General features: G+C 39.7%; 1 protein-coding gene across 1 annotated transcript; it reads right to left on the bottom strand.

Moving 5' to 3' along the window:
- Positions 1 to 136: 136 nt before the first annotated feature.
- On the bottom strand, positions 137 to 25,897 carry stag2a (STAG2 cohesin complex component a). The gene is made up of 34 exons (XM_084941965.1): positions 25,662 to 25,897; positions 22,173 to 22,285; positions 21,941 to 22,019; positions 20,614 to 20,772; positions 19,134 to 19,230; positions 18,973 to 19,049; positions 18,640 to 18,844; positions 18,381 to 18,532; positions 17,105 to 17,178; positions 16,683 to 16,806; positions 15,020 to 15,118; positions 14,794 to 14,873; positions 14,402 to 14,509; positions 13,439 to 13,547; positions 13,042 to 13,159; positions 12,736 to 12,839; positions 12,544 to 12,636; positions 12,364 to 12,453; positions 12,081 to 12,284; positions 11,907 to 11,977; positions 11,663 to 11,750; positions 10,138 to 10,218; positions 9,723 to 9,815; positions 9,423 to 9,594; positions 9,194 to 9,333; positions 9,008 to 9,109; positions 8,464 to 8,612; positions 8,253 to 8,381; positions 7,952 to 8,160; positions 4,795 to 5,035; positions 4,558 to 4,668; positions 4,327 to 4,453; positions 3,900 to 3,977; positions 137 to 2,458 (listed from the first exon to the last, which is right to left on the bottom strand). The coding sequence occupies exons 2-34, from the start codon at positions 22,214 to 22,216 to the stop codon at positions 2,435 to 2,437; spliced, it is 3,831 nt and encodes a 1,276-aa protein (XP_084798091.1). The 5' UTR covers positions 22,217 to 22,285; positions 25,662 to 25,897; the 3' UTR covers positions 137 to 2,434.

Below are 25,897 nucleotides of genomic sequence, written 5' to 3'. Positions count from 1 at the left end.
CAAATTGCAGGACAGCTGCGATTTCCATAATCCTCCGGTGCACTCATGTTTCATCAGTAAAAGCCAGTTATAGTTACAGTACAGGTGTTCTAATACCATATCAAATCATATTTATTGCTGTGTTATTAAGTCGTCACACAGTTGTAGAGGGTTTATTCTGTTCATGTTACATCTCCATACATAAATACAAACCGTAAAGGATGCAATGGGCACTTTGTAAATAGAATATAAACACAAATTTAATATACGCAAATATTTAAATATGTATAAACGTACAGATGTTTGCACATTTTCAGCAGTTTGATGCAAAACATAAAAGCTCCAAAATGACATGAGTCATGTAAATTTACAGGCAAGTCTAAGATGTGTTTTTCTCATTTGCCTAACATGAAAAGTTATTATGTATGTGGTAATGTTTAACCCTCTTGTTATGTTGGTTTCCAGGAACACCAATTATGTTCCTGGGTCAATTTGACCCGGGGCATGTGTACTCATCCAAAAAGTGTCAGAAACACTGGCATTGATTATTTTCCAATTTTCTTGTATAATTTTGATTTTCTGGATGACATCTCTTCTGTTCTGGGTCAACATAACAGGAGGGTTAAGACCTGATGATTTGATTCTCCAGATTATAGTGACACTGAGGAAATAAGGTATTCATTTTCAGCTACAATATGATTACACCTTCTTTCATAAAGTCTGATTCTGCCAGCCAGGCCAATACACAGAAGAAATACTGGAACAATCCACGGTAAAACAAAGAAAAAAAAACAATGCACTGTGTGTGCACTTACAAATTAGTAGATTAATGTCAAAGACTTACATTCTTTTCCTTTGACAATTCCCCAAAATTTCACACAAAAAGAAACTGTAAATATAAAATGAGCACCGATTCACAATATATTACACATTTGTAACTGTATAATATACAATTCTGATACTATGATTGTTGGCTAAAGAATTTAGAAGCTTTGTAATTTAGAATATTTCTATAACTCTTATACACGCAGCAGTCGCAAACCAACCAAACTGGCAGTTTGAAAACTATTTCTGAACACCTGCAAATACAAAAAACAAAACAAAACCAAACAAACACACATCGTTCTCAACCATTTTAAAAATCCTTTCTTTTAAAGATTGCAATCATGGCATGTCTCTAATATTAGATATTACTAGATACTATACAGTGGAAAAAAATAGTTAATATATAGGAGCGATTACATATTTGAGGTCGAGTCAAAGTTTTACAACATTGTGATTTCTTCCAACATTAAAAAATAATTTTAGATGCAGCCTCAATTTGTCAAATTACTACATCTGAGCAATGAGGTACGTTTGTACCCGTTCGCTACAGAGAGACGAAAAGAAAATACAGCTGGCCACATCTATAGTAACATAATCATTTCCTTTAAAAAGGATCATTTCAATCTCTATGTGAAATAACATGATTAATAGAAACCATTAATTTACATTTGATTGTCATTACAAAATATCTATAAATCAAAGTTATCTAGAAGGTATAAAAGCAGAACACATGTCTCTAAAAAATACCATCACAAAGAAATCTGAGAATGCTGTATATATATAACTTGTGGCAAGGCCTTTAAACAGTATGACACGCCAGTTCACATTATACTTACTGTGTACATGTTTTGATATATGGCTACATGCCATGCCAGAATCTACAGTTTAAAAGTTCAGAAGGTGAACAACAATACCACTGACACCCTTCCAATATAACGCAGTAGCCATTTAATAACTGCTGCCATTATGAAACATTATATGTTCAGCGTATGTTCGGATTGCATCAGAGAGGGAGTTCGTTTAAACCTAAGATAGTTTCTCGATGTAAAGCTTAAAAATGACCATCCAGCACAATTACCACCTCTGTGACAAAGTGCAGGGTTATTATAGTGTTCAACAATAACTGAACACTACAAGCATCAAAACAGTAGTGTTATTCTGCAAGCCTATTATATTTTCTGGTGTTCATGAAATTGTGTTCACCCTCCCTGTATATTGGCCGCTATGTATTTACAGACATTTTTCATCTACTTAAAGAGTTTAAAGGTATACATCATTCACTTGAATTTTGACCTGTTATTGTCCCATCACCATGCAAACTGCCACACAATATCCGTACCTGTACCGCTTCACACATTATAACAAGTGTAGCCAAGTGATAGCTGGCATCAAGTTTTTTAGGGCGACTGAACAAAAACCGAAACATCTCTGCCGCAGTGTGACCAAAATCCGGTGTGTGAAAATAGCAGAATAAAATTCAAATCCAAGCTCAAGCACTCCTTCTAAGTTTTAACAAAGTGTTAAAGAGGCAAACATTGGTGTCTCACAAGCCTACTAGTCCAGTCCACTCTCATTTATAAAGAGTCATTTCACCGTCCAAGGAGTTCGATGACATGCTGTCCTTTTCATATTAAAACATTGAAACATTGAGAACCTAAAGGCGAAAGAAAAAACCAGTGTTAGAAATTCAAAACCAAATAAAAACAAACAGATATCGAGTGTACAGTATGAACAGATGAGAAATGTGTGGCTATTTTTACACCTAAAGTGGTTCCTCCTTTGGGGTTCTTTAATCAAACGGTCATAAATAACAAGAAAATGGACTTCTACCAAATAAGGCTGGGCATGCGTGAACTGTACGTTGATCTATCATGCTTACTTGGCCATTCACTTAAACAGTTTAGAAAAATTGTTTCAAAAGCATGAACTTATCTCAAGGAGTGTAACCAGTGCCATCCAAAACACAGTGAGAAAGTTATTTATTATTATTTTTTGCTCTCTTGCTCTTGACGAAGGCGGTCGCACTTTTCTCCTCCTCCTCCTCTCCCTTAGCTTCCCTGCTTAGCCTCTTGTGTCCTTGTCTAGTCTCGTGTTTTTTGTATTACTTTTCCCTGGAACACTCTCTCACAGTCTGTTCTCTAAAACCTAAAAGAGGAATTATGGATTTGATTTGATCAACTGGTCCCTGAATACAATTGACACCCTTTTTCTCAACGAGAAGTCTGGGCTCGGGTGAGCCTGAATGCTGAAGATATCTACTTATTCGGAACCGTGATAACAGGTTTCTTGCTGATTGGAGCTGGCTTGGCCCTGACTTATCGAAGAATTAAGAAAGCGGAACCGGCTGTTCAAACCCCCACAAGGCTGCCCGCTGGGATTGAAACGATGGAACGAGGCGTGAGTTTCTCAAAAAGGGCTCATTGAATGCAGCATGGATAAGATCTTGGAGAAGCTTACAGCTGCCGTGAATACTCAGAATAAGACCTCTGAGCGCAAACTGGATCACATCTTGGAGAAGCGCACTGCGGTCGTGAGTTCTCAGAATCGGCTCTTTGAGCACAAGAATGACAACATCACGGAGCGTAAGTTTGATAACATGATGGAGAAAGCTCACGACTCTCCAACGGGAGATTGAGAGACCAGTGTCGGACTGTTAGAACAGCTTTGAAATTCATATGAGTTGTTCGCACTAAAGTAAAAACCACCATCACTTCATGCGGATACCCTTTCGGCGCCAGCTGCGGTCTCAAGGCTGGAGCTGAACAACAACACCCTGATAACGACTGTGTTTAGACTGTTCTTCCCATTCTATGCAAGGCCACCTGGGTTGGCTGGAAGACTGTTTACTTAGCCTGGCAGGGTGAAGGACACTGTCTCAGCTGAACTCTGGACACGCACACACACACGCACACAGACATATATACACAGGCAGATGTACACTCACTCTTCCCCATGTGATGTTTGTGTAATGTATGTATGGTCGGAAGGGTAAGACGGCGCTGGCACGGCTGGCAGCCTTAACCCAATTTCCCTCGGGATGAATAAAGTATGATCAATCAATCAATCAATTATTATATGAAGTGGAATACTCCTACCGAATCATCCATGATGGAAGATGGATCAAAGTAATCTGGCTTCAGTTCGGTTCTTTCTCTGCGATTCTTTGATGCCGGCTGAAAGATAACAACTCAGTTAGAAGAATACTCCACAAGATGAAAAAAAAAAATACAGTTAAAAAATTATTAATTTTAACATCAACATTTGCTTTTATTATTTATTTATTGGAAGGACTGGCATGACCAGCTTACTCTGCTAGAAATGCAGGATTCAGATTATCTCGGAAATTTGGTTCAGTTCATCTGGATGCTGCATTTTCAGTGGGAGAAACGTTTCATTACTCATCTCCCGCTGAAAATGCCACGTCCAAATCAGCGGAATCAACTTCCTAGGATTTCCTTACTGGAATTATTAAACATGCATCTAGACAAATTTAGACTATTGTTTGTTTGTTTTTTTAATTACCAAATCGATGTCCATTGTGTCAAAATCCATGCCCTCATTGATATCTTCCAAGCGGTCTTCAGATGACATCATCACATCCTCCACTATTGGCTCCTCATCATCCTCCATGAGCCCAGAGCCTCGACGACTGTGACGCGTAACAAAAAAATAACACGTCAGAAAAATGCTTTTTGTCAGACTCTTTATTGGCTCAAAGTTCGGCCAAAAACAGTTAAGTGCTGAACTTCTTACATTGCTTGCTGCATGTGGTTCCTCATCTTGGCGTAGTGCATGCTAACCCGCTCTTGCTGCTGACGGGCTTCAGCTTGTTGCCTTTGTGTCAGCATCCAAGTAACCTGGGTACTGTGGAACAGGGTTCATTACTTCATAATTCCCACAGTTTTAAAAAAGTGGATTTACATACTGTACTGCAACTAAGATCTCTGCAGACATGTATGTATGCAATAATGTAATACACATATTTTTTACTTGTAATCAATGGTAGTCTGGTGTTGAGGGTGTGGCTGCTGCTGCTGAGGAGGCACAGGCTGATGGGGATGCTGCTCTGCTGGCATGGTGAACGTGGCTGTGAAGCTGTCCTCTGGCCTCATTTTCTTTGGATCCCTCAGTACAGTGGAAGTTAGATGGGGTGAATGCATCATCACTGGCGTTTGCACATTCTGCTCACGGTTCATCCAAACCGCATCGCTGCTGCTACTGCTGTTCTCTTCTGCCAGAGAAAATCATTTGTTACACTCCTTGAATTTTACTGAACACACGCAGTGGCCATAACAATGAGTGAGCTGTTTGATTTATTATTAAAGTGGCAGGCTGTGATGAGAATTAACATGAAACATTTTGCAAGAGGATCCTAGGAGAAATACATGTCCCTAAGAGAGAGATGCATTTTTATGTTTATGTGTGACATTTGAAGGTGAATACTGCACCGTATTCAAATTCACGACGGCGTATTCGCTCACAGAAAGACCTTATTTCAATCTCAGGCAGACTTTAAGAAGTACAGCAAACAAACTGCTGTGTCAGTCATGGAATACAAAGAAAATGTTGTCACCTTAAATACAACTCTACTAACCAGCAGCTGTTTTGATGTAGATCAGGGGTCGGCAACCCTGGGCACGCGTGCCAGGGTTAACTGATGGCACGACCATAGCTGGACTGGCCATCGGGCATACTGGGCATTTGTCCAGTGGGCCCATGGTGATTTTTGGTTTTTATGGGCCGATGATTTCATTTATTTTTTTGTAACAGTATAAACAATGAAAGGTGGTGAATTGGCCAGATGCTGGCCGATGTGTAAAAATAACTCAGTTGTTTGGTGGTGGCTATGGCGGAGCTTCCACAGAGGCCAGCAGGTGGATGAGGGAGAGGGGAGGCAGGAGGAGGAGAGACCCGAGGTGGCCGCCGGTCCGAGTGTCAGGTGAACTGAACTTCAGGTAAGAAGTTATGACCTGCAGTCTGTCTGGGTCAGATATAAACCAAGTTTAGGTGGAGTTTATTTTCGTTGTGCTGACTTTTTACAGTCAGTTACAATAACTCTTACTGCGTACTAGCTAGCATGACGGAGTTCCTATACAGCTGGGTGGGTGCTTTGATGTTACTGATAGTGAACTTTATTTTATTCATAAGGTTAGTAACCTCATTATTCTGTCTTAACGCTGTCAGCTGCCTCTTCTCTCATTCTCTCCCCCTCCCTCTCCTGTTGCTACTTCAATCATGAAACTGATCAATGATCAGCTGATCGGCTTTTCTCTCTTGTTTGTTTATCACCAACTTTGTGCCAGAAAGAGGAAACTAGCGGATGTCACGCTAAACAACAGCAGCAGGTTTAAGCTTGATCAGCTGTTGTTAGAATTTATTTAATATTAATTTCTAGTATCAGCTGATGTTTGCTGGAGCCACAGCTGTAAAAGCTGCTGGTCATGATATCTGTTTGCATATTTGATGAGACGGAAACATGAAGATGAAACCAGGAGATGTCCTTACTGAATCATCAGAGCTGAACAGGTGATGGAGAAACAGGTTTACCTTTTAGGTGACATGAATGAGTTGAAGGGAAGTTATCAACGGTTTCTGAGAGACAAATAACACCAGGATCCTTTTTTTTTTTTTACATAGCTGACAGCTGGTAACTGTGCAGGGGCGGGTCTAGGAAAGTTTTGCCAGGGGGGCCAGGCAGGGCATTAACAGGGAGCAGGGGGACACAAAGAAATACTTTTCTTTCTTATTCTCATTTAAAATGTCTCGCTTTTAATAAATAAATATCTGAATCCTACAATCAAAGTTTTTGTCTGATGTAAAATGTATAGAAATCATACATATACCAATAAGACTGTACATCACTGTCACAACAGCGTCTGTTTTCATTAAAAGGTTTTATGGCTTTTCCTATAGTACCTGGTGGGCCAGTCTCTACTCAAAATGCCCGGGCCGATTTTTTTGTCCCAGTCCAGCCCTGGGCACGACATGCAGTGAATTAATTTGAGAAGGTGCATTAAAAAAATAAATGGCCAGGCCAGCAGTGCACATCGCAAATTAGCTCGCATAGACATGTTAGTTGTGCCGCTTCTTAATGACGGTATCTTAGCTAACAACCCCAACTACCAGATTCAACTTGTAATTGGCTAACTTAGCCTACTGGTGAGAGGGACGTTGCTAGCTGGCAGTTTTTTTCAAGTGATGTTGAAATTTTCAGATTCCAACACTTCAAATGCATCAGGAGCTGTTCGCTCAGCGCAGCATGAGCACCACGGAAATACTTGGATACATCCGAAGACTGAGACAGAATTCACAATGTATTTTCGGGACTTTCAGGTGTATGGACCAATGTTTTCTTTCTTTTCTGATCAAACCAGAAAGCTTTAATGAGCAGCTGGATTTGTCTCGCATTAACTGGCTGAGTTAATGCCAGTTAATGCGACATCGAAATGCAGCTGATTGAACTGAAAACCTCGACTCTGTGGGGTCAAAGTTTGCAGAACTACGAACGCAGCTGGTATCCAAAGCTGTGCGTGTTCATGGAGCTTGCATTTTCACTTGCTGGACATCACTACCTGACAAGTTTAACTGTCTTCAGAACATTGCAGAGACCTTATTGACAGTATTTGGTTGTACAAATAGCAGATTTTCTCTCACATGAAGAGTGTCCTCAGGTAGCCGTCTGAAACCTGGACACTTGGAGACCTGTGTCTCTGAGTGGGAGACCAGAGATCAGATTAACATGTGTGTCTCTGTATTAACAAACATACCATACTGACCCAGTTTATTTTTCTTATCATTGTTGTGAGGAGACCATAAATAGCATTTGCATTTTCTGTTGTACAGTTCATTTGCTGTTATGGATAAAAAGTTTCTTTTTTTGTTTCAAAATAGCTGATGACTATTCGCTGATAGCTGCCAACATCTGCGAACAAATATAATTCTATAACGTTGTTCTATATAGTGTGTAACTGTTAATATAGAGCATTATTAAATTTATTGCTAATGCACATTGACTTCCGAGGAAATTTTAGATGGCACTCATAATCAGAAAGGTCGCCTACCCCTGATGTAGATGAACTCATGCTGCAGATCGGTTGCTGTGGTAGATAAAATAAATGGTCCACCAAAGTACACCAGCAATGCTCACCTTCAGGCAATTTTCTTTTGCTGGCAGTGGCTGGCTTGGATTTCTTACTCCTGACAGTGGACCCTCGACTGCTGATCCCACTAATTACAGACATAGTGTCGTCGTCTGCTCCAGCCTGCAGAGAATTTCTGTATGAGATGAGAGGCAGCCAGCAGTCTTCTCTCTGCAGGGCCATCTGAAATGTCATGAATCGCTCCAAGTACATGTGACTGCAAAAAGTGAAATGACAGTAAACATTAGAGTCTTTTTAGAGGTTCTCATCATTTTCATGCTCACATTACTCATCGTGCCGCAAACTTACACTGTCCTCTTGTCCTGTCGAATTAGTTTGCTAGAGAACTCACTCAGGATATCCAAAAATGCTAAATTAAGCGGTGGACTTCCTTCTCCTTGGGGACTTGGCTCTTTAAAGGCAAACTCAATCCCGTCTCTAAAATAAACAAACAAGACATGACATATGAAAGTTCCTGTTCATTAGAGCAAATGAAGTTTGGGTTAGGGAAATGACTTACTTATGTAACATGGCAATAGCCTCTCTGGTCTTCAGCTGATCCAAACCAAACGTCAATGAGAAGCGCCGGGCGAGCTCTTTTATGCCGCAGAAGGCTGATGACGAGCGGTCGAAATTGAAGCCGAGTTCAGACAACATCTCATTGAACAACTGCAAAAGAGGTTTCAAATATTGTTTGTCTGATTTCAGTAATTAAAAGCCTCTGAAGACCCTGAGAAGATTTTTTTCCAGACTAAAATGCAAATAAAGGATTTTGGGGCTGACTCCTTTATCTCTTCTACTTGGTGAGGTATCGCTATTTGAGGAGGCCCGAAAAGACTTTATCGGGCTTCCAGCAGTATGATGATCTAAGTGATGATGATGCTGGATCTCAAGGACAGCCTGGCTGCTTACTGACAGTACAGAGACAAAAGGCGCTTCCTTATCTATGTGTTAAAACAATTCATCTGTGTCTCCTGAACAGCGGCAAACCTGGTCTCATCATAATATCAGCAACAAGTATGTTTTACACATTAGTGACCAACCATCTGTTTCACATGTCATACCCTTTGCAGGCTCAATATGAGCGTCTTTGCACACTGGATTTTGTCGATTTGTCTCGTCTTACTCATTGTTTCCTTGATAATATCTCCATAATCGTTGTAATACTGAGGAGAAACAGGAGAAATACTGTTAACTAAAACAACAGGGCTGGATGATTTCGTTATAATCTCTACAGGATTTAGACCTACCCTCATGTACTGTTTAAATATATCTGCTCCGGTGTTTATTTCCACAACATTGTAAATGATTAATTTGCAATAGGCAGCAAGAAGGTTTCTCCTCTTATGTAGAGCTTCGATTTTACTGGCTTCATCATCTTGTTGTCCATCTAAAAAAGTGAAAAATTTATAAAAAGTCATGTTCCTTCTTTAAACAGAGTGTGGTAGGTTCATATAAAACAGGGTAGTGTTTTCTGACCTGTGCTGTTGTCATCATCCTGATCAATGAAAACATGATCCAGGATGAAGTTGAGCAGCTCTGCCTGCAAAGAAGAGTCTGGCGAATAGACCAGAGACTCCAACTGTTCCCGGCCTGAAGACATAATTTGGTGACTGAAGATCAGTAGCAGATCACACAGTATAGTGAAGGCCTGGAATAAACACAACACTTGAGCATATATGGAAATGCTGACCACAGAAATTTTCAGTTGCGCTGAAAAAACGAAAAAGGAAATAAAAAGAAATAAATAAAAATGATCTGACTCATCAAAATCCTCACCTGCTCTTTGACTGCGTTGTTGATGGTGTTTATGTAGCGCTGACACATTAAACAGAAAGCTCGCATTTGCTTTCTCAAGGTTACCATGTCACCCTGAAAGGAGTAAAGGTTCAGTTAGTAAAACCCTTTCAAAGTAACATTGTACCTGTATTACCCAGGCATTAAGAAATGTATAACTCTATTTATAAAGCTTGACAGAAAACTGCAATCAGACTGGGAGGTGTTGTAAGCAAAACAAAGTAAAAACTGCGTATACATGGTGTCCAAATGTAACTACAGAGAGAATTTACTGTGACACAGGCGGAAGGATACTTTCAAACTGTGATACACTGCCAATCATATTTATTTGGGAAATGTAGGCACAGAAATGTTATTACATGTATTTTGCCAAATATCCCCAAAATGTGAACAGTACCTTTACTGAAGTACCATCTGAAACCTTCGCTAGATGCCACAGGATAATGTAATGTGTGCACTGCATTGCATGAACCACAATCTGAGAGGAACAAAAATCAAGCAGATTAGATAAACGGCACATTCAGTATTTTAACATGAACTTAACAGGTCACTCAGAGGGTAATTCTAGTTTACTTGAACTGTACTAACTTGGTTAATGGTAACTTTATTTTGAAAGCTTGACTCTAAATTTTAAAAGAGTTCGATGTTCAGTAATTATTAAGACATGTCAAGGTTCATTTGTGCTTGCTATTTCTTTTTAAATACACAAAAGAATTATTCATATAATCATCTATTTTTTCTGTTTTTATTTTCTGTCACGCACTCGCCACTTTGTTAGGTACACTTGTTCGACTGCTCCTTAACACAAATATCTAATCAGCCAGTCACGTAGCATCAACTCATTATATTTTGGCATGTAGATATGGTCATGACAACCAGGTGAAGTTCAAAAGGAGCATAAGAATGAGGGACAGAGGCAATTTAAGTGACTTTGAATGTGGCACGGTCATTAGTGCTAGACTCAGACTCTGGGTTTATAGAAAATTGTTTGAAAGAGAGAGAAAATATCCACTGAGCAGCAGTTCTCTGGGCAACACAATGCTTTGTTGATGCCAGGTCAGGATGGCCAGAGTGTTTGGAGCTGATAAGAAAGCAACAGTAACTCAACCACATATCGAGCCTTGAAGTAGATGGACTACAGCAAGCAGAAGACCACAACACCCCTTTAAGTTGCAAGCAGGAAATTGGGGCTACGGTTCACAGAGGCTGACCAAGACTAGACAACAGAAGAGTGGAAAAATGTTGGCTGTCTGATTCTGCTACATCACTGGGAAGGTAGGGTCAGAATTTGATGTCAACAACATGAAGTCATGGATCCATTCTGCCTTGTATCAACTGTTCATAATGGTGGCAGTGATATAAACGTGTGGGGGACACTTTCTGGGCACAGTTTGGGCCCCTTATTATTAACTGAGCATAATTTAAACACTAAAGCCTGCATGAGCATTGTTGGCTGCCTATGTCCATCCCTTGATGACCACAGTGTACAATCTTCTGATGACATGTTGAAGCACCACATCACAAATCTCAAACCACCTCAAACTGGGTTCTTGAACATGACAATGAGTTCACTGTACTCAAATGACCTCCAGTCACCATATCTGAAACCAACAGAGCAACTTTGGGATGTGGTAGGAGGGGAGAGCCACATCATAGATGTGCAGCATCTCTGTGATGCTATCATGGCAATATTGACCAAAATCTCTGAGGTATGCTTAAAGCACCTTGTTCAATCTATGACACAAATTGAAAGCACAACTGGGTACTAGCAAGATATATTTAACAAAGTGGCTGGTGAGTATATACGATCAATGATTCTTTCCAAATTATCCCTCACATCACCTGTAACTCAAGTAACATATGGGAATGTAAACACCCTGATTAACTCCATTTGTAGGATTTTGGGGATGACACTGTAATACCTGTTCAGGCATATCGCCATTCTGTAGACCTGTGTTGAGTAGCCTGTAGTTGCTGGTGAAGAGATCCCACTTAGTGAGGTCATGTGCACTGAAAGCAGAAATGTATATTAAATCTATAACATTTAATATGCATGCATGCTGTCACTGACAACTTAACCCAATATGAGAAAACAGAAACGTAAGATTTTTAACAAGTAATGTGTTCAAATCAAAAACTGAAACAGTTTCCATAAACTGCTTTTACTTGTGGAAAGTGGTGATCTTCTTAAGTGTGGATAGAACCTGGTAAGCATCATCCTCATCAGGTTCTTCACCCTGACAAACAAGAGATCATATGCTGAAATCTCAGATATTTGCCTCTACTCCTGCGAGCATCCTTTAAAATAATCCACACAGATAAACGCCTTACAGCACCTACCTCTTGCAGGAAGTCCTCCAGGAGTCTATTAAACTTGTCTACAAGCTCGTCAAGAAGCTGGGAGCGGGCGATGTCCACACGGTTGAAGATGGTGAACTCCTCGTTGCAGAGATAGTGGTAGGTGGTAGAGCAGGCCTCCAGGACCTCAGTGTCTGTGTGCTTATCCACGACTTCCCAGATTTGTCGCAACAGTGCGTCTAAATGCTAATTGAAAGAACATAACATTGTTTCACCAGCAGCACATACAATGCACTTCAGCTGTAAAACAAGCTTTAAAACAAACCTTTTCTAACCGCCCAGTTGTGTAGATGTCAAGATCAAAGAACTTTGGTATCTGTAGCAAATTGGTCACCTTATCAATATCAACGCAGTACTACAAAAACAAAAGGGAACGCAGTCAGGCTTATTTCATGAATATTGAACCTGATAAAATAATGAACTCTGAGAACTCTGAATCACTCACCTTTGCCAATAACAGAGGCAAAGCAACTGCAAACATCTCTGTGACTCGTGTCCGATCATCCAGCTGTGTTTTCTTTTCCTTTGCAGTCAGGACCTTTTCCATGCACAAAACCCCGACAGCACAGTCAACATGAAATCATTCAAGGAGCTAAGTTAATCCTTTCTATCTCAAGCATAACGGCTTGACACTCACCCTCTTCCCCGTGCCTCTGCCTACAGGAGGATGACATTCGCAAGCCTGCCGAATGGCACAGAGCATGATTTCAACCAGGGCTGTCTCCTGACGATCGTTTAGAGCTAAAAAACAAAAAACAAAAAAAACAAACAAACAACAAAAAACACAAAGAATGTTACCAAGTATCTAAGGAAAAGACTTGCCCTTCTAAGAGAAGCACAAATTAGAGTAAAAGTACAACAAATAAGTAATAGAGTGGCAAAAAGATTCATTTTCCTCACTAAAAATCTCAGGTGGGACTGTTCTGAGACAGCGCTTCCTTACCTTCCTCTCCTGGCATTGGCTCATCCAGCAACAAGCTGATCATAGTCTCCCAGTCCTTTAGCAGCTCTGACGCACACTCCCACAGGCTATCCACTAAGTAGGCCCCATGTTCATGGAGCTGTAAAAAATGGAATGTGAATTGTAATGAAATGAAATCATCTATTTAAACACAGATAATACATTTCTGCTATTTTTTTATTCTCTTTGAGCCACATAAAAAAGAAATTTCCAGTGCCTTGCAATAGATGTATGCACAGTTCTGATTCTTATTTAATTATTTAATCCAATCTTAAGAATAATTAAGTACAGAAACACCAAATTAATGATTGATACGTTTCAGTTGAAACTGCCATTTCTGCAAAGCAGGGGCACAGGGCTGACATAAAAGCCTGGTCACCTCACTCTCCAAGAAGAAGAACACAGTAGTCTTGATCAGGCTGCCGTTGAGGCTCTGCCTGCCCCTCCTGGGTAGTCCCTCCTCCTCAGGACCTCGATGGCTAAACAACCTTCAATCAACCAAAGAAACAGCAGTTTAATACACGTATGAAAAACAGGCTAAATGAACGTTTTCAGCCTCTTTAGGAAAGGAGGTGGGACAAATCTCCAAAAGTTTATTCTGTTCATCTGGACGTAGCGTTTTGTGGGAGAAACGTTTCGTCACTCATCCAAGTGGCTTCTTCAGTCTCAGCTGACTGCAGGCTTCCCCAAATCTTATAAACAGCACATTTGCATAAAGACTAAAACCAGCCCACTGAAGGAACAATGGGCTGGGAGGTCAGTTCCTTAATCATAATTATGCAAATTCTCATGACCATTGATCAACAACCACTGACCAAAACCCACTGATCAAAGACCACTGATCAATGGCCATGAGTACCATTCACAAAGAGTTGGGGAATGGCTGCAATCACAGCATTGTAAGATGGCGAAAGGTGCGACAAATATCTCATGCATATTTCCTGTGTCTCCTTTATGGAATCTAATTGACTTTACACTTAAGCTGGCCTTCACGCAAGCATTATTTTCATACTTTTGGTTTTGTAATAACAAGGAGCCAGTAAAAAAAAAAATTCAGAGCCACCTTCCGAGCCGAGAGCAGGGTGGAATATTCCTTTAAGCCCTTCCTCCTCTCCCTCCTTTCTTGGAGCTTAGTGTGCTTCCCATGAATGTTGCTCGCTATGCAGTGCCAACCAGACTCAGGCTGAATCAAAGAGCCTGTTTACACAATAAGCCAATCCCTGGAATGTTTCTGTCAGTTTTATTACTGGCACCAAAACCTCCATAATATTTTGAATAGATAACATTCATTCAAGCTGGTGATTCAATTACATCTCTTTCAAATCTGCAGAAAAACACATACTTTTTGAACAGGAACTCCCCCGCTGCGACGGCGATGGGTCGATGTGCCGAGTAAACCAGATGATAAACACTCTCACAGTCCTCTGCTGTCAGAACCTCATCACTACTCCTGTTACATGAAAAGCATAAATAAGTCTTTGTGATTATTGGATTTTTGATTAAGAAAAACAAACCCTGAGAATTATCATTGTTATTTACATGATTTGTAAAAAGTTTAATCACAATAGCTTTCAGAATTAGGAAGAAAACATAAATGCACACTAAGAAAAATAACACACTTGTCTGAAGAAAATGTTGACATCTGCTGTCGTGTTGAATTAAAACATTATGTCCTAATAATCACATGCTGTGGTACAAAATTAAATGGAAATTTGAGGAGGCGAGATTACTCACTGTAGGACAAGTGTCAGAAGTTTAATAGCTTGCACTGCAACATCATACTCCTTATCCAGAGTCATAGAAACAATGCGATCCTGTCAGTGAGAGAAAATGTCAGATCTCCATAACATTAGTTGCAGGTATGATGATGGACAAATGGTACTATTTTATCTTTGTCAAACATTTACATCTATGCAATGATATCCAAGAAGCATCTACATTTCTAGTAATGTTTACTCACCTTGAAGCGGCTTGTGAAGAGTTCCAGCCGAGTGCTGAGCTCTCTGTTGTAGAACAGGCCTTGCAGGGCAGTCAGGCACTTCAGACGCACTTCACCTTGCTGCAGTCGTAGCAGAGATGCATTAAATACTCGTGAAATCTGAATGCCTGTGTTACTCTGCCACTATTCCAGTTAAAATTGCTTATAATGCACCCCTAGAGGCAAGTTAAGTGAAGTTATAAGCAGGTTTTAGATTGATTTCTCTTAGGCAGCTGTTTGCAATCCAAACATTTTGAAATGCAGTTACATGAAAAGTCTATGTAGAGGTAATAAAAATGCGTGAGGACCAGCAATAATAAAACAAACATGGGACATAGCAGCAAGACATGAGGGTGTCTTTCAGCATCAAATAGGATTCTCACAGGCAGACGATTTCCACCAAACAGGAGGTCTGTATGACAGGCGTCTTTCTCACCCAGCACAAGTGGCTGAACAAGAAAAGCAAGTACACCTCATAAAGTATCCACCTGCTTTCAATGTGAGCCAAGTGAAGGCATAAGCTCAAGACTGGAGCACCCATCTAAACTCTGGATAAGTCTAGTGATTGGAGGTGTTTGGAATAAAAGCCCTCTAGCTGAAAGAAAATGGTAGCAGGAGCTCTGGATTTCAAATTTTAACTACCGTAGTTTTCGGGTCATAAGCCGCTACTTTTTTCCCCACACTGTGAACACTGCGGCTTATACTGACATGCGGCTAATGCATATTTTTTTTCATGCGGCCAAAAACATTTTGCCAGGTAACAGTAGACCAATAAAATTGATAAGTAGTATATATACAGTATATATTTTTACCAGTTGTTAAGAGACGTAATGTTGTTTGTGCACTGTTCCGTAAAAAAAACATAAGTAACGTAATTTGTGTGTTACTGATACGTACGTATACTTAAAGGTAGCCGTGTTACAGGCGCTGTTCGAGGAAAAAAAAGCATTTGCAGTATGTATTTTTGTATGTTACCATAACGTTTATGTTACCTTACGGAATAAATTAAACGTTAAAAATCCTCACGTGTAATATTTCTGTGTAAATATCTCATATTACGAGTGAAACGCATACGGCTTAAAATCTAGTGTGGCCTGTACAAGCACAAAATTGATTTTCTTTCTAAAATTAGAGCATGCGGCTTTTAATCAGGTGTGCTCTGTAGTCCGGGAATTACGGTAATAGGCTTTAACAAATGGGAGATTTTCCGGATAAAGGGTGCTACAAACTGAACGTGCTGTGTACAAACATGACAGGTAACCTATGTACAGAACGAATGCGTTGCGTTTTTTCAGAAAAGTGGTCCTCAAAAAGCTGACTGTTGACATGAAGTGACGATAAGCTGGTACTAATATTCCTAAACTAGAAAAAGAAGATTCTGAGTTCATCAAATTCTCATGAGAAGGAGCAGGGAGAATAATATGGTTTGAAGCCACTTTCATACATAGACTGGGATAACCTACTTGCCGAGTACATTCTTTTTTTAAAGTTGTTATTAATTATATCGATGCTTATCTCAATATCTCAATTATACTGACTGTTTCACCTCTGGTACTACTACATACGCTGACTCTCAGAAATCTAAGATTTAAGATGTGGGCTTTAATTTGTTCTTCCATAACACACGTTTTTTCCATAAACTCACCTTGTCATGCATTGTCCAGCCAACATACTTTAGGTAGCTGTCATTAAGGAAGGCGTCACTGTACAGCTTCATCCACACTCCTATTTCCTCAATACAAATGGCTCTGATTTCAGCAATGGCATCGCTGGCAAAAACAAAGACAATTCACTAAACTTAGTAAACGGGCCTGTAACAGACCTGGCAGCTGTAAACAGCACTGAAGAAGGTTCATTGTGAATAATGAACTCATGCTTGTATTAACATTGATTTTGCACTAGAGGGTGCCAAAACACTCTAAATGAACTCTGTTCTGTCTGCTTCTTGTTGTACAAACTCAAAAGTGATAAGAAGCCCGTGATGAAATCTTACATTCAGCACACAGTCTGGTTGCCATTTACCATAATAATCTGGGGGAATTCCTTATCGCTTAAGGATTTACTTACCGATATCTGTGAACAAACACTCCCTTGAAGATTGCATTCATCATGTTTTCAATTTCATCTTGATTTTCTTGAAGCTAAAAGATAAACAGAAGGTTTTTGAAATTAATTGCACAAAAACTCCCTGAAAGTCCAAGATTACGGTTGGCATTGTTCTATACTTTGATTTTTTACAGATTTCATCCACTATTTGTTACCATTGTTAAAGGTAAACCAGAAATCCTGGATTTATATGCATTTTGTGAACTAGAAAGGACAGTTTATGTAGAATGAACTCAAAATAAAAAGAACCAGTCCTGTTCAATGTGCTTATTACACAGGCAATCAATAAAGAAACCAGTCTTATCATTTCAGATTTGGATCAGTGGCCTTATGCAGTAATAGTTCAGTTTTACACTAAATCTTTCATACCGCTTCTGTGAGACATTCACAAGATCTCAAAGTGAGATTCAACGGTCTTTTGTAACTAATCATAAAATGTGTAATGGTAAAATCACTCATTTTAAACGATTCACCAGGAGACGTGTCGTCAGATTCATATAACGTCATAACTGACACTTTGTAAGTTGCCATTAAGCGCAGCCACCCTCCTCTGAATTTAATAACAGCCCATGCAATCACAAGTCTAAAAAGCCCCCAACTTTTTCTGAATTTCCAGATGTCATCTGAACTGATGCGGAAAGGCAACAAAAAGTGTTGGTGAAAAAACACACTGTTTTAATCCAGTGGCCAATGACGTGTCATTACAGCACTGACAAACTGTGAGAGAAAAGGAAACCGTGATTGAAAATGATGTCTTTCTAAATTAACCATGACTAATACGACATGCATTGAAGGGAAAGCAGCAGTCACAGGGATTCGGCCTTCAAGAGGCGATGTTAGGCTGCCTGCATTAAGACCATGAAGCAGCTGTTGGAAAGAGAGAAGTATGCTTCTGTGGCTGTGGCTAAAATAAACAGAGTGAATTACAAGGCCACGGAATGGTAAACAAAGTCATAATTTTAGGTTATAGCTGGTTAGGGATGGGGCTTTAAATAAATCAGTAGTGACTGAGTCTATTCTCCAGAGACACAAAGGCAGAAAAGACTACACCTGTATGGCATACCTGCACGTGAACGGGCAAATACAATCAGCAGCATGCCCCCCCAGTCAATTTATATATAGAGTGAAAAATTAAAATGACAGAGTTAAACAACGCTCACACCCACTGACGTGTTGCTGTATCACACTCCAACATCAACGCTGGGTTGAATGCTTGACAACTTATCTTTCTTCTTACCTCTTTGCGCTTCTGTAACAGTAGCTCCAACCTATCATTGGCCCTCTTAGCAATGACCTTGTTCCTTTCTGCCTCATACTGTCTCTGTGTGTTGTCCATATTGATGCTTAGGTTCAGAGCCACGTTCACCAAGGCTGTCATCAACTTCATGGCTGGCAGAGACAACAATGTTTAAAACACATGCGTGTAGGAACAACAGCTGTCAGATAACAGCAGCATGGGCGTGCAGGATGGAGACAAAATCCACAATAAAACTGACCTGCTAGTGTGCTTGTGTGTCTAAAGGCCCTGACCTGTGAGTCAGACAGGCCGGTGAGTAGCGAGATGATTGTGTCCATCATATACTCGTCATAAATGATGCTGTACTGACACTGTCGCACCAGAACCGCAATGAAGTCACAGAAGTTTATCCTGAATTTCTTCCACTGTGGTCCTGAGAGGGTTAATGGATAGTCTCCGCTGTCCTGTACAGCACAGAGATAATCAGATTGGGGTCCCAAGTATTACATTTGTTTCAGGCCAGATTAAAAACATCTCCCATGCTGGTGTGGTTCTTTTAAAATACGTTGTATTGAAACACAGCCTACATCACCTCATCAAACTCCTCTGTCATTTTCCGGATGATTTCCGAGTTCTGCATATGTCTGAACATCTCTCCACTCACAGCACCTAATACAGCAAAATTGAGCGTGTGAATGTGCTTTCAGGCACCCAACATGCTGCACATTTAGACAATACAAGTAGGAAAACTACCTTTACAGCCAGAGCACTGAATGAAGAAGTTGATTAAGTCCAAAAGCGTGGTGTCCCTGTCATGTTTGTATGCCTCAATCCAGTCATCAACCACAGACTGGAAAGGGAAGCACACTCACACAATTATCACATAATTATTTACACTTCTAACTAAAATATAACTTTGAAAACATTCCTTAGAGAGCATGCTTTGTTGACTCCTCTTAATCCATTAAGCTTGATTTATAGTTGTGCTGAATCCCCGCAATTCAATTCAGTTTTATTTATGTAATGTCAAATCACCACAAGAACAAGCACGTCAAGGCGGTTTATATTGTAAAGTAAAAAAAAAAACATATGTTAATACAGAGAAAACCCCAACAATCAAAAGACCCCATATGAGCAAACACGTGGTGACAGTGGGAAGGAAAAACTCCCTTTTAACAGAAAGAAACCTCAAGTGGAAGGTCGGGGGTGAGGGGACAGGACAAAGACACACTGTTGAACACGGCCAAAGATGAATAACTAATGGTTAAGGGGGGAGGGGGGGTATATAACCACACAGGAAGTGTAAAAAAAAAAAAAGGTGGGGGGAGTAAAGAAGAAACACTTAATACTGCATCATGGGAAGCCCCTAGCAGCTTAGACGTATTGCAAAGTAACTAAGGGAGAATTCAGGGTCACCTGATCCAGCCATAACTAAGAGGAGCTTATGCCATGGTGGCTGTCATTGCCGTTTGCACTTGTACGCTGAGGAGCCTGCATCGGTCTGACTTTACGAGTGAAACTGAGCTGATCATGTTTGACTTGGACCTATTACATTTTGAACATCTGTTACGTTTAGTAAAACGCAGAGCAGAGAAGAGTCCTGAAATGACTGAGCCATAAAACAGATTATCAGAGCTAGGCTAATGTCTATGTTGAAAGAATACTAGCTATTGCATTAACATCAAGCTACAGTCTATTACATTTTGTTTAATGGTATTATCTTTGTGCTAATCAATATGCTGCCTTTCGGTGAATTGAGTCGCTGCCATGTGTAGTTAATGCATCGATGCACATCAGGCGTGGGTAATATTTTTGACTATTCGAGTAGTCATTAGGTTATCTTTTAAGAAAAAAAAAAACCTGTTTGTCCAGTATTACCACCAGGAGGCAGCAGTAATACACCTAGTTTTTTAGCAGCCACTACTGAACAAAAACAGAAACAGAACCTGCTTCTAACCGCAATGCATAAGGTTCAAGGAAATCAGGTCAGATGTAAAGACAAAAAAAAGCTGTCAATAAGTCTTGCGTGGCACTCCTTTAAAAAATAAACAGAAATGAAGTCCACTGCATAGAGTGTGTTGTAAGCTTGAAATGCCCACAGTAACTATAGCAAAGGTTTAATACAGTAATATAAATCAAGCTTTATGGATTAAGTATTCAAAAAATGAGAACCACAGACACTAAACCAGGCTACATATTGTTACTGATTGAAAATTAGAATCCGTGCACCCACCTGTGTGGCGCTCTTCCCCATTTTAACCACCTCAAACAAGGTCATGTTCTCCATTCCATTCTCCTGATGGTGGCCATTCACCCAGCCGGGACCAGTGACCCTCCCAGCTCCACCACCTTTGGCCTTGTCTCCAAGCGCCTTCTTCCCTTTCTTGGCTGCCTAATGAGGAGAAAGATGTTCTTCTGTTATCATACACTGCATCAGTGTGCCTCTATACTCAATAGCTTATCTGGTTACTGGGCATTAGAAAAACGGAACTAAATCACATTACAGACATTTGATGCAGAGATGAAACAGACTTATTTTCTTATCAAACGTAGCTGCTGCATGATATAAACTTTTTTGACTATGTATTAGCATTGTGATAGCGGGAAACCAGTGAGGATGTTTTACTGATTTCTACTCAGTGTATGCTGGATATACTGCAAGCCTGCGTGTGACCATGACTGCACATAAACCAAGGCCTGTGCTACAAGGCAGGATTTGGGCTTTTCCAGGTTTCACTCTGGCTTTTAAGAAGGTGGTTCACTTCCTACTGGAGCACATAGTAACTAATGGTGTTTGAAATGAGAAATCAACAGGTACAAAATCACAATCCAATAACCAATCAATTCTCTGAAAAAAAAAACCCAACCTTAAACTATCTAATTAAGTTATAGTTATTACTAATTACAATTAGTAGTTAATATTATACAATAAAATTACGATTATAATATAATTGTTATGTAATTGTAAAAAAAACAACTACAAATGTAATCAAATTAAATAAAAATGTATTATTTACATTATCATGATCAAAACATTAATAATAATAACAATAATAATAATAATGGCTGTCTGACTGCTAACTGTTTACTTACACAGTCTGCATTTTTGCCAATTTTCCCTTTCTTGCTTCAAATTGGCTAAACTTTATTTATACAGTAGGTATTTTCCAGCCTTACAGCACTTTTCCTCTCACATGCACTCACACAACAAGTTTCTGCGCAATAACTGTGTTACTTTAAGTCTGTATTAGGTGTGTAACCACTTTACAGTTTCCTGTTATTATAGTTTTATTTTCCTTTCTAACAGCAGCCGCTCTGCCGTCAGCAGACTTCTCAATATCTGCGATCGTTCATGCGCTACAGTCATCCCATTCATGTGGAGGTGCTCTTAGATAGACTGATTATAACCCTGGGTTGACTAACACTTTTAAATTTCAAACCACTTTCACGTGACTGCTTTGCCTGATCGCTGATGTCGGAGTAAGTGAAGCCAGATAACAGACAATGTTAAAAGTGCTTCTCAGCACAGTGCCCAAGATAAGAAAGTCAGGAAAACATACCAGGCCCTTTCCTGTCTTCGCATTTTTGCCATCGGGATCCTCAAGGTCAGTATCTGAAGACAACTGAGATTCTGCCTCTCTGTGCATAACACATTATTAGTATTTATTACAACTGCAAAAAGTAACACAAGCATAGCAAAAACGATCTCAAATATCATCAGTGCATACATACAAAATAAACATTGAAGGACATAAAAACATTACAGCAACACTTCCATGTTGTTCTACTTACTGAGGAAACTGAAACTCAGTGTGCAAGTCCTGCGCTGCTATCATTTCTTTAACATTTTCTGGATCTGCTGGAGTAGGTGCTCTTACTGCTCTGGGTGCTGAGCAAGGATATACCTTTATAATAGCACATGAAAAAGAAAAAGAACATAATTATTAAAAAATGAAATGAATGAAGCAAAAAAAAAAAAATCACTGTACAGTCAAAATAATCTTATATAGGGCCCAGCCCTGCTGTTTCAAGAAAATGTTAATAAATCCTTTGAGAAGGCCGGGATTTCCTTCTGCATAGATTACTTATAAATGTTTTTTCTAAGTTACAGTTGGACTTTACATGTTGTTATTTAACTCTGTATAGCCATTCACAAAACAAGCACTGATTTGAGTGACCTGTAGAACTGCCTTTATCAGCTATAAACTCCATCAGATGTTTCTGGTTTTGAGACTTCAGCAATGTTTCAGAGATACTTTACAGCAGCGGTCCCCGACCTTTTTTGCGCCACTGACCGCTTTATGCCCGACAATATTTTCACGGACCGGCCTTTAAGGTGTCCTGGATAAATACAACAAAATAAAACCAGTACCCCCCCCCCCAAAAAAAAAAAAAAAAAAAAAAAAAAAAAATCACACTAATTTTCAACTCTCGAGGCCCGGTACCAAACCCAGGGGTTGGGGACTGCTGTTTTACAGGACCAGGACCTTTTTCACTCATGCATCATCTTAACTGGGTAAGAGTAAGACTTTGGCCAAGTCAAAAAATGTATAACCATTTTTATAATGATTTAAGGTCGTGAACAACTTGCCAAGCATTTAAGAGAAGTTCTTGATTCGATTTCATTATCACTGGTCTATCAATGGCTGCAAGGCATCCAGGTACTAAAGTAGCAAACCAGCCACAAACCATGATGTTCCCTCCACTGTGTTTTGAGGTTTTACTGTTACTGTGCAGTTCCTTCAAGGATTCACCAAAATATGTGACTTTTCAACTTACATCCTATCAACAAATAAGACAACATTCACATATCCCTGTGGCCAATATTTATCTGTTAGAAAATTATTATGAAAAATTCAACATTACCAATTACAATAAAGGTAAGAATAAACTTAATAAACAAAAGCAAAAGAAATTTAGCTGTTATTTTAAACCCTCAAAATTTTATCCTTATAAATGTTGTTTAATAAATACACCTTGATTGGACTTAATGAACTCCATTTACATTGCTCATATATGGGTCATACTAAACCTTCTTTGGCAAGAAGGACATTACTTTTTCAGTAACAAGTCTTTGCATGATTTTAGTCATAGTCTTCTTAACCATTTCATGTGAGCCCAAAGTCAAAGAAGTCTTCAACACACAATTCCTTCTAGCCTACAGTTATTTTTTAACGTGCTCAATACTGACATGAAAAGTACATTTTGTTTGCTATTAGTTTAGTCATACTGCACATAGTTGTGGTATGCAGTATGCAGGTTGTAAACGCAAACACAAGATATCGGCAATGGAACGCGGCTACAGTATGTTAAAATGTGAGCCAAACCTGCTGACAGACATAGTAATAATGTTAGCTATGCAATGGGAAAAGCAGAGAGCGTGTAACAGAGCCGCTTATCTCAACCTGGGATGCACCATGTTCGTTCGCAAGTCAGCTAGATCTATCTAGCTAATTAGTACATTGACATTTAGACAACAATAATATGTTTTGATGCCAGTTGTAAGACCAATTAATGTGATTTATCCAGCTGAAGCAGCAAGATAAAAATTACACACTGACATCAAAATAAGAAATCCACCCATCCAGGCTCCACATAACCACATCAGCAATACCAAACCTCTGCACTTGCCATGTTTATTACCACTATCAAGGGCTGTTAGGCTTAGCAAAAAAAGTCTCTATTTGTTGTGGATCACTTGACAGTACTACAGCAAACTATTAAGTAATACATGAAATTGCAGATTAATCTTTTTGACAACTAGGGGCTGGATTCTGGTTGCTGCATGGTAGCTGCTAAGAAAATATTTCAGATGACTGAGACCGCAGTAGTGCGCACACTGACTGTGTCACACTGTTGCAGTTTACTGGGACACATGGAACTATTTTTAATGACATCTGTGTTTTTAAGTGTTCTACAACAGGCTTATAGACTGAGAAATGCAAGAGGAAATGCTTGTTTGACTGCACTACTGGTTCAAAATGCTCCAAATTTGCTGGGTCCAGATTCTAAGATGTCATGACTTGTGGCCTCTCCTTGGATAATTGAGCAAAAAAGTAATACAAAGAAGCCTCTTAGGCCTCTTCAAACCATCTTCTTAAAAAAAAGGGGGGGGGGGCATAAAAACATGTATATCACATTAATTAATTAATTAAATACACTGGCAAAGTTAAGTAATACATCTTGTTAGTGGCCATTCTCAAAAAAAAAAGCTTTCCAAGCTTAAGGGGTGTGTTTTCCCCAGACTCGCTTTCACTCTCCACTTTACAACTTGCAAACTACACTTGTATCTCCAACACAGCTGTTATTCGGAGCTGAAAATAAGTGATTTTGTCTCCCAGCTCTAACACTTAAAACAGATACTTAGAAATGTGTTACTTAATGAACTTTTTTTAAGAAAAAAAGAAAAATGCATGTGATCGCGACTGTTTCATAACTTTCTGCGTAACTTTACGTTTACAGCAGATACTTTCAGAGAAAAGGGGAAACTGCGGACCGCTCTTGTTCAATAGAACATATTGTAAGTGGAAATCCCAGTAAACACGACACGGCTTTTCCTGAGCAGAGTAGGGGCTTGTCCCTAGGCTCTGAACGCCATAAATGGATATGCATACTGTACGGATTTCAGCGTCTCAATAAAACGTTAGCTACTGATGAGCACAATTGTCTTTCGCTTTTATTACTGTCCACCGTGTCGGTAAACTGCATCGTTACTCGTAATTTGAAACAATTTAATGATACCGCAGTTGTGACACGCGCAGTTGTATACTTCCGAAATACAAACAACCACAGATGTTTGGGAGGCTGAGTCTGCTATCGGCTCTCATCTCCTCCTGACGTGCCGTCGTTTTTACGACGGCCAAGCAGTTCTCAGGCTAATGTGAGCTAAATCTATTGATAATGTGATCTTGGCCACAGACGTCAACGCTCTGTTTAGTTAGCTACCCTTTGACCTTTTTCTCTAATTAATTAATACCGGGCTCCCACAACTGCGATTAGACTTCGCGCCAGTGTTTTGATACACCATAAGAAACTAGCTTAGCTAGTATTACCGTTAGCTGTAGCTGGCTAACTGGACCACTAGCACATATAACACAAACTGGAAACACACAGAGGCTGCAGTTGGTAACTATCTTGACTATAGCACATTCTGATGAACTAGTATTTCTATAGGTATGACTATTGGTGACACTAACAAGTGTCTTGACAGCTAACCCAGAAAAGCGGCTTCAATGGCAAACTCCCTTGATGTTAACGTTAGCTATCCGCCATTTTACTTACCTCGTTTTAATTCAAAGACGGACTGAAATCAAATAATCCACGCGGTACGGACTGTTCATAGAGAATGCTTTCGTCAGTTCCCTGCACTGGCTGTCATTTTCCAAATTTTAACAATTGTAGTTTTATTTGTTGGCTAACGTTAAGAAGCTTCTTGGTGGCTAATATAGCAAGGTACAGTGTGTATTGTCGTTGTTATGCATGCAGCACACACACCACCTGTCGGCGACACTGTGTAC

The sequence above is a fragment of the Perissodus microlepis genome, chromosome 10 (assembly GCF_051167445.1).
Source record: "Perissodus microlepis isolate ML-2025 ecotype Zambia chromosome 10, ASM5116744v1, whole genome shotgun sequence".
Classification (NCBI taxonomy): domain Eukaryota; kingdom Metazoa; phylum Chordata; class Actinopteri; order Cichliformes; family Cichlidae; genus Perissodus; species Perissodus microlepis.
This window is presented reverse-complemented; position numbering and strand designations above follow the sequence as displayed.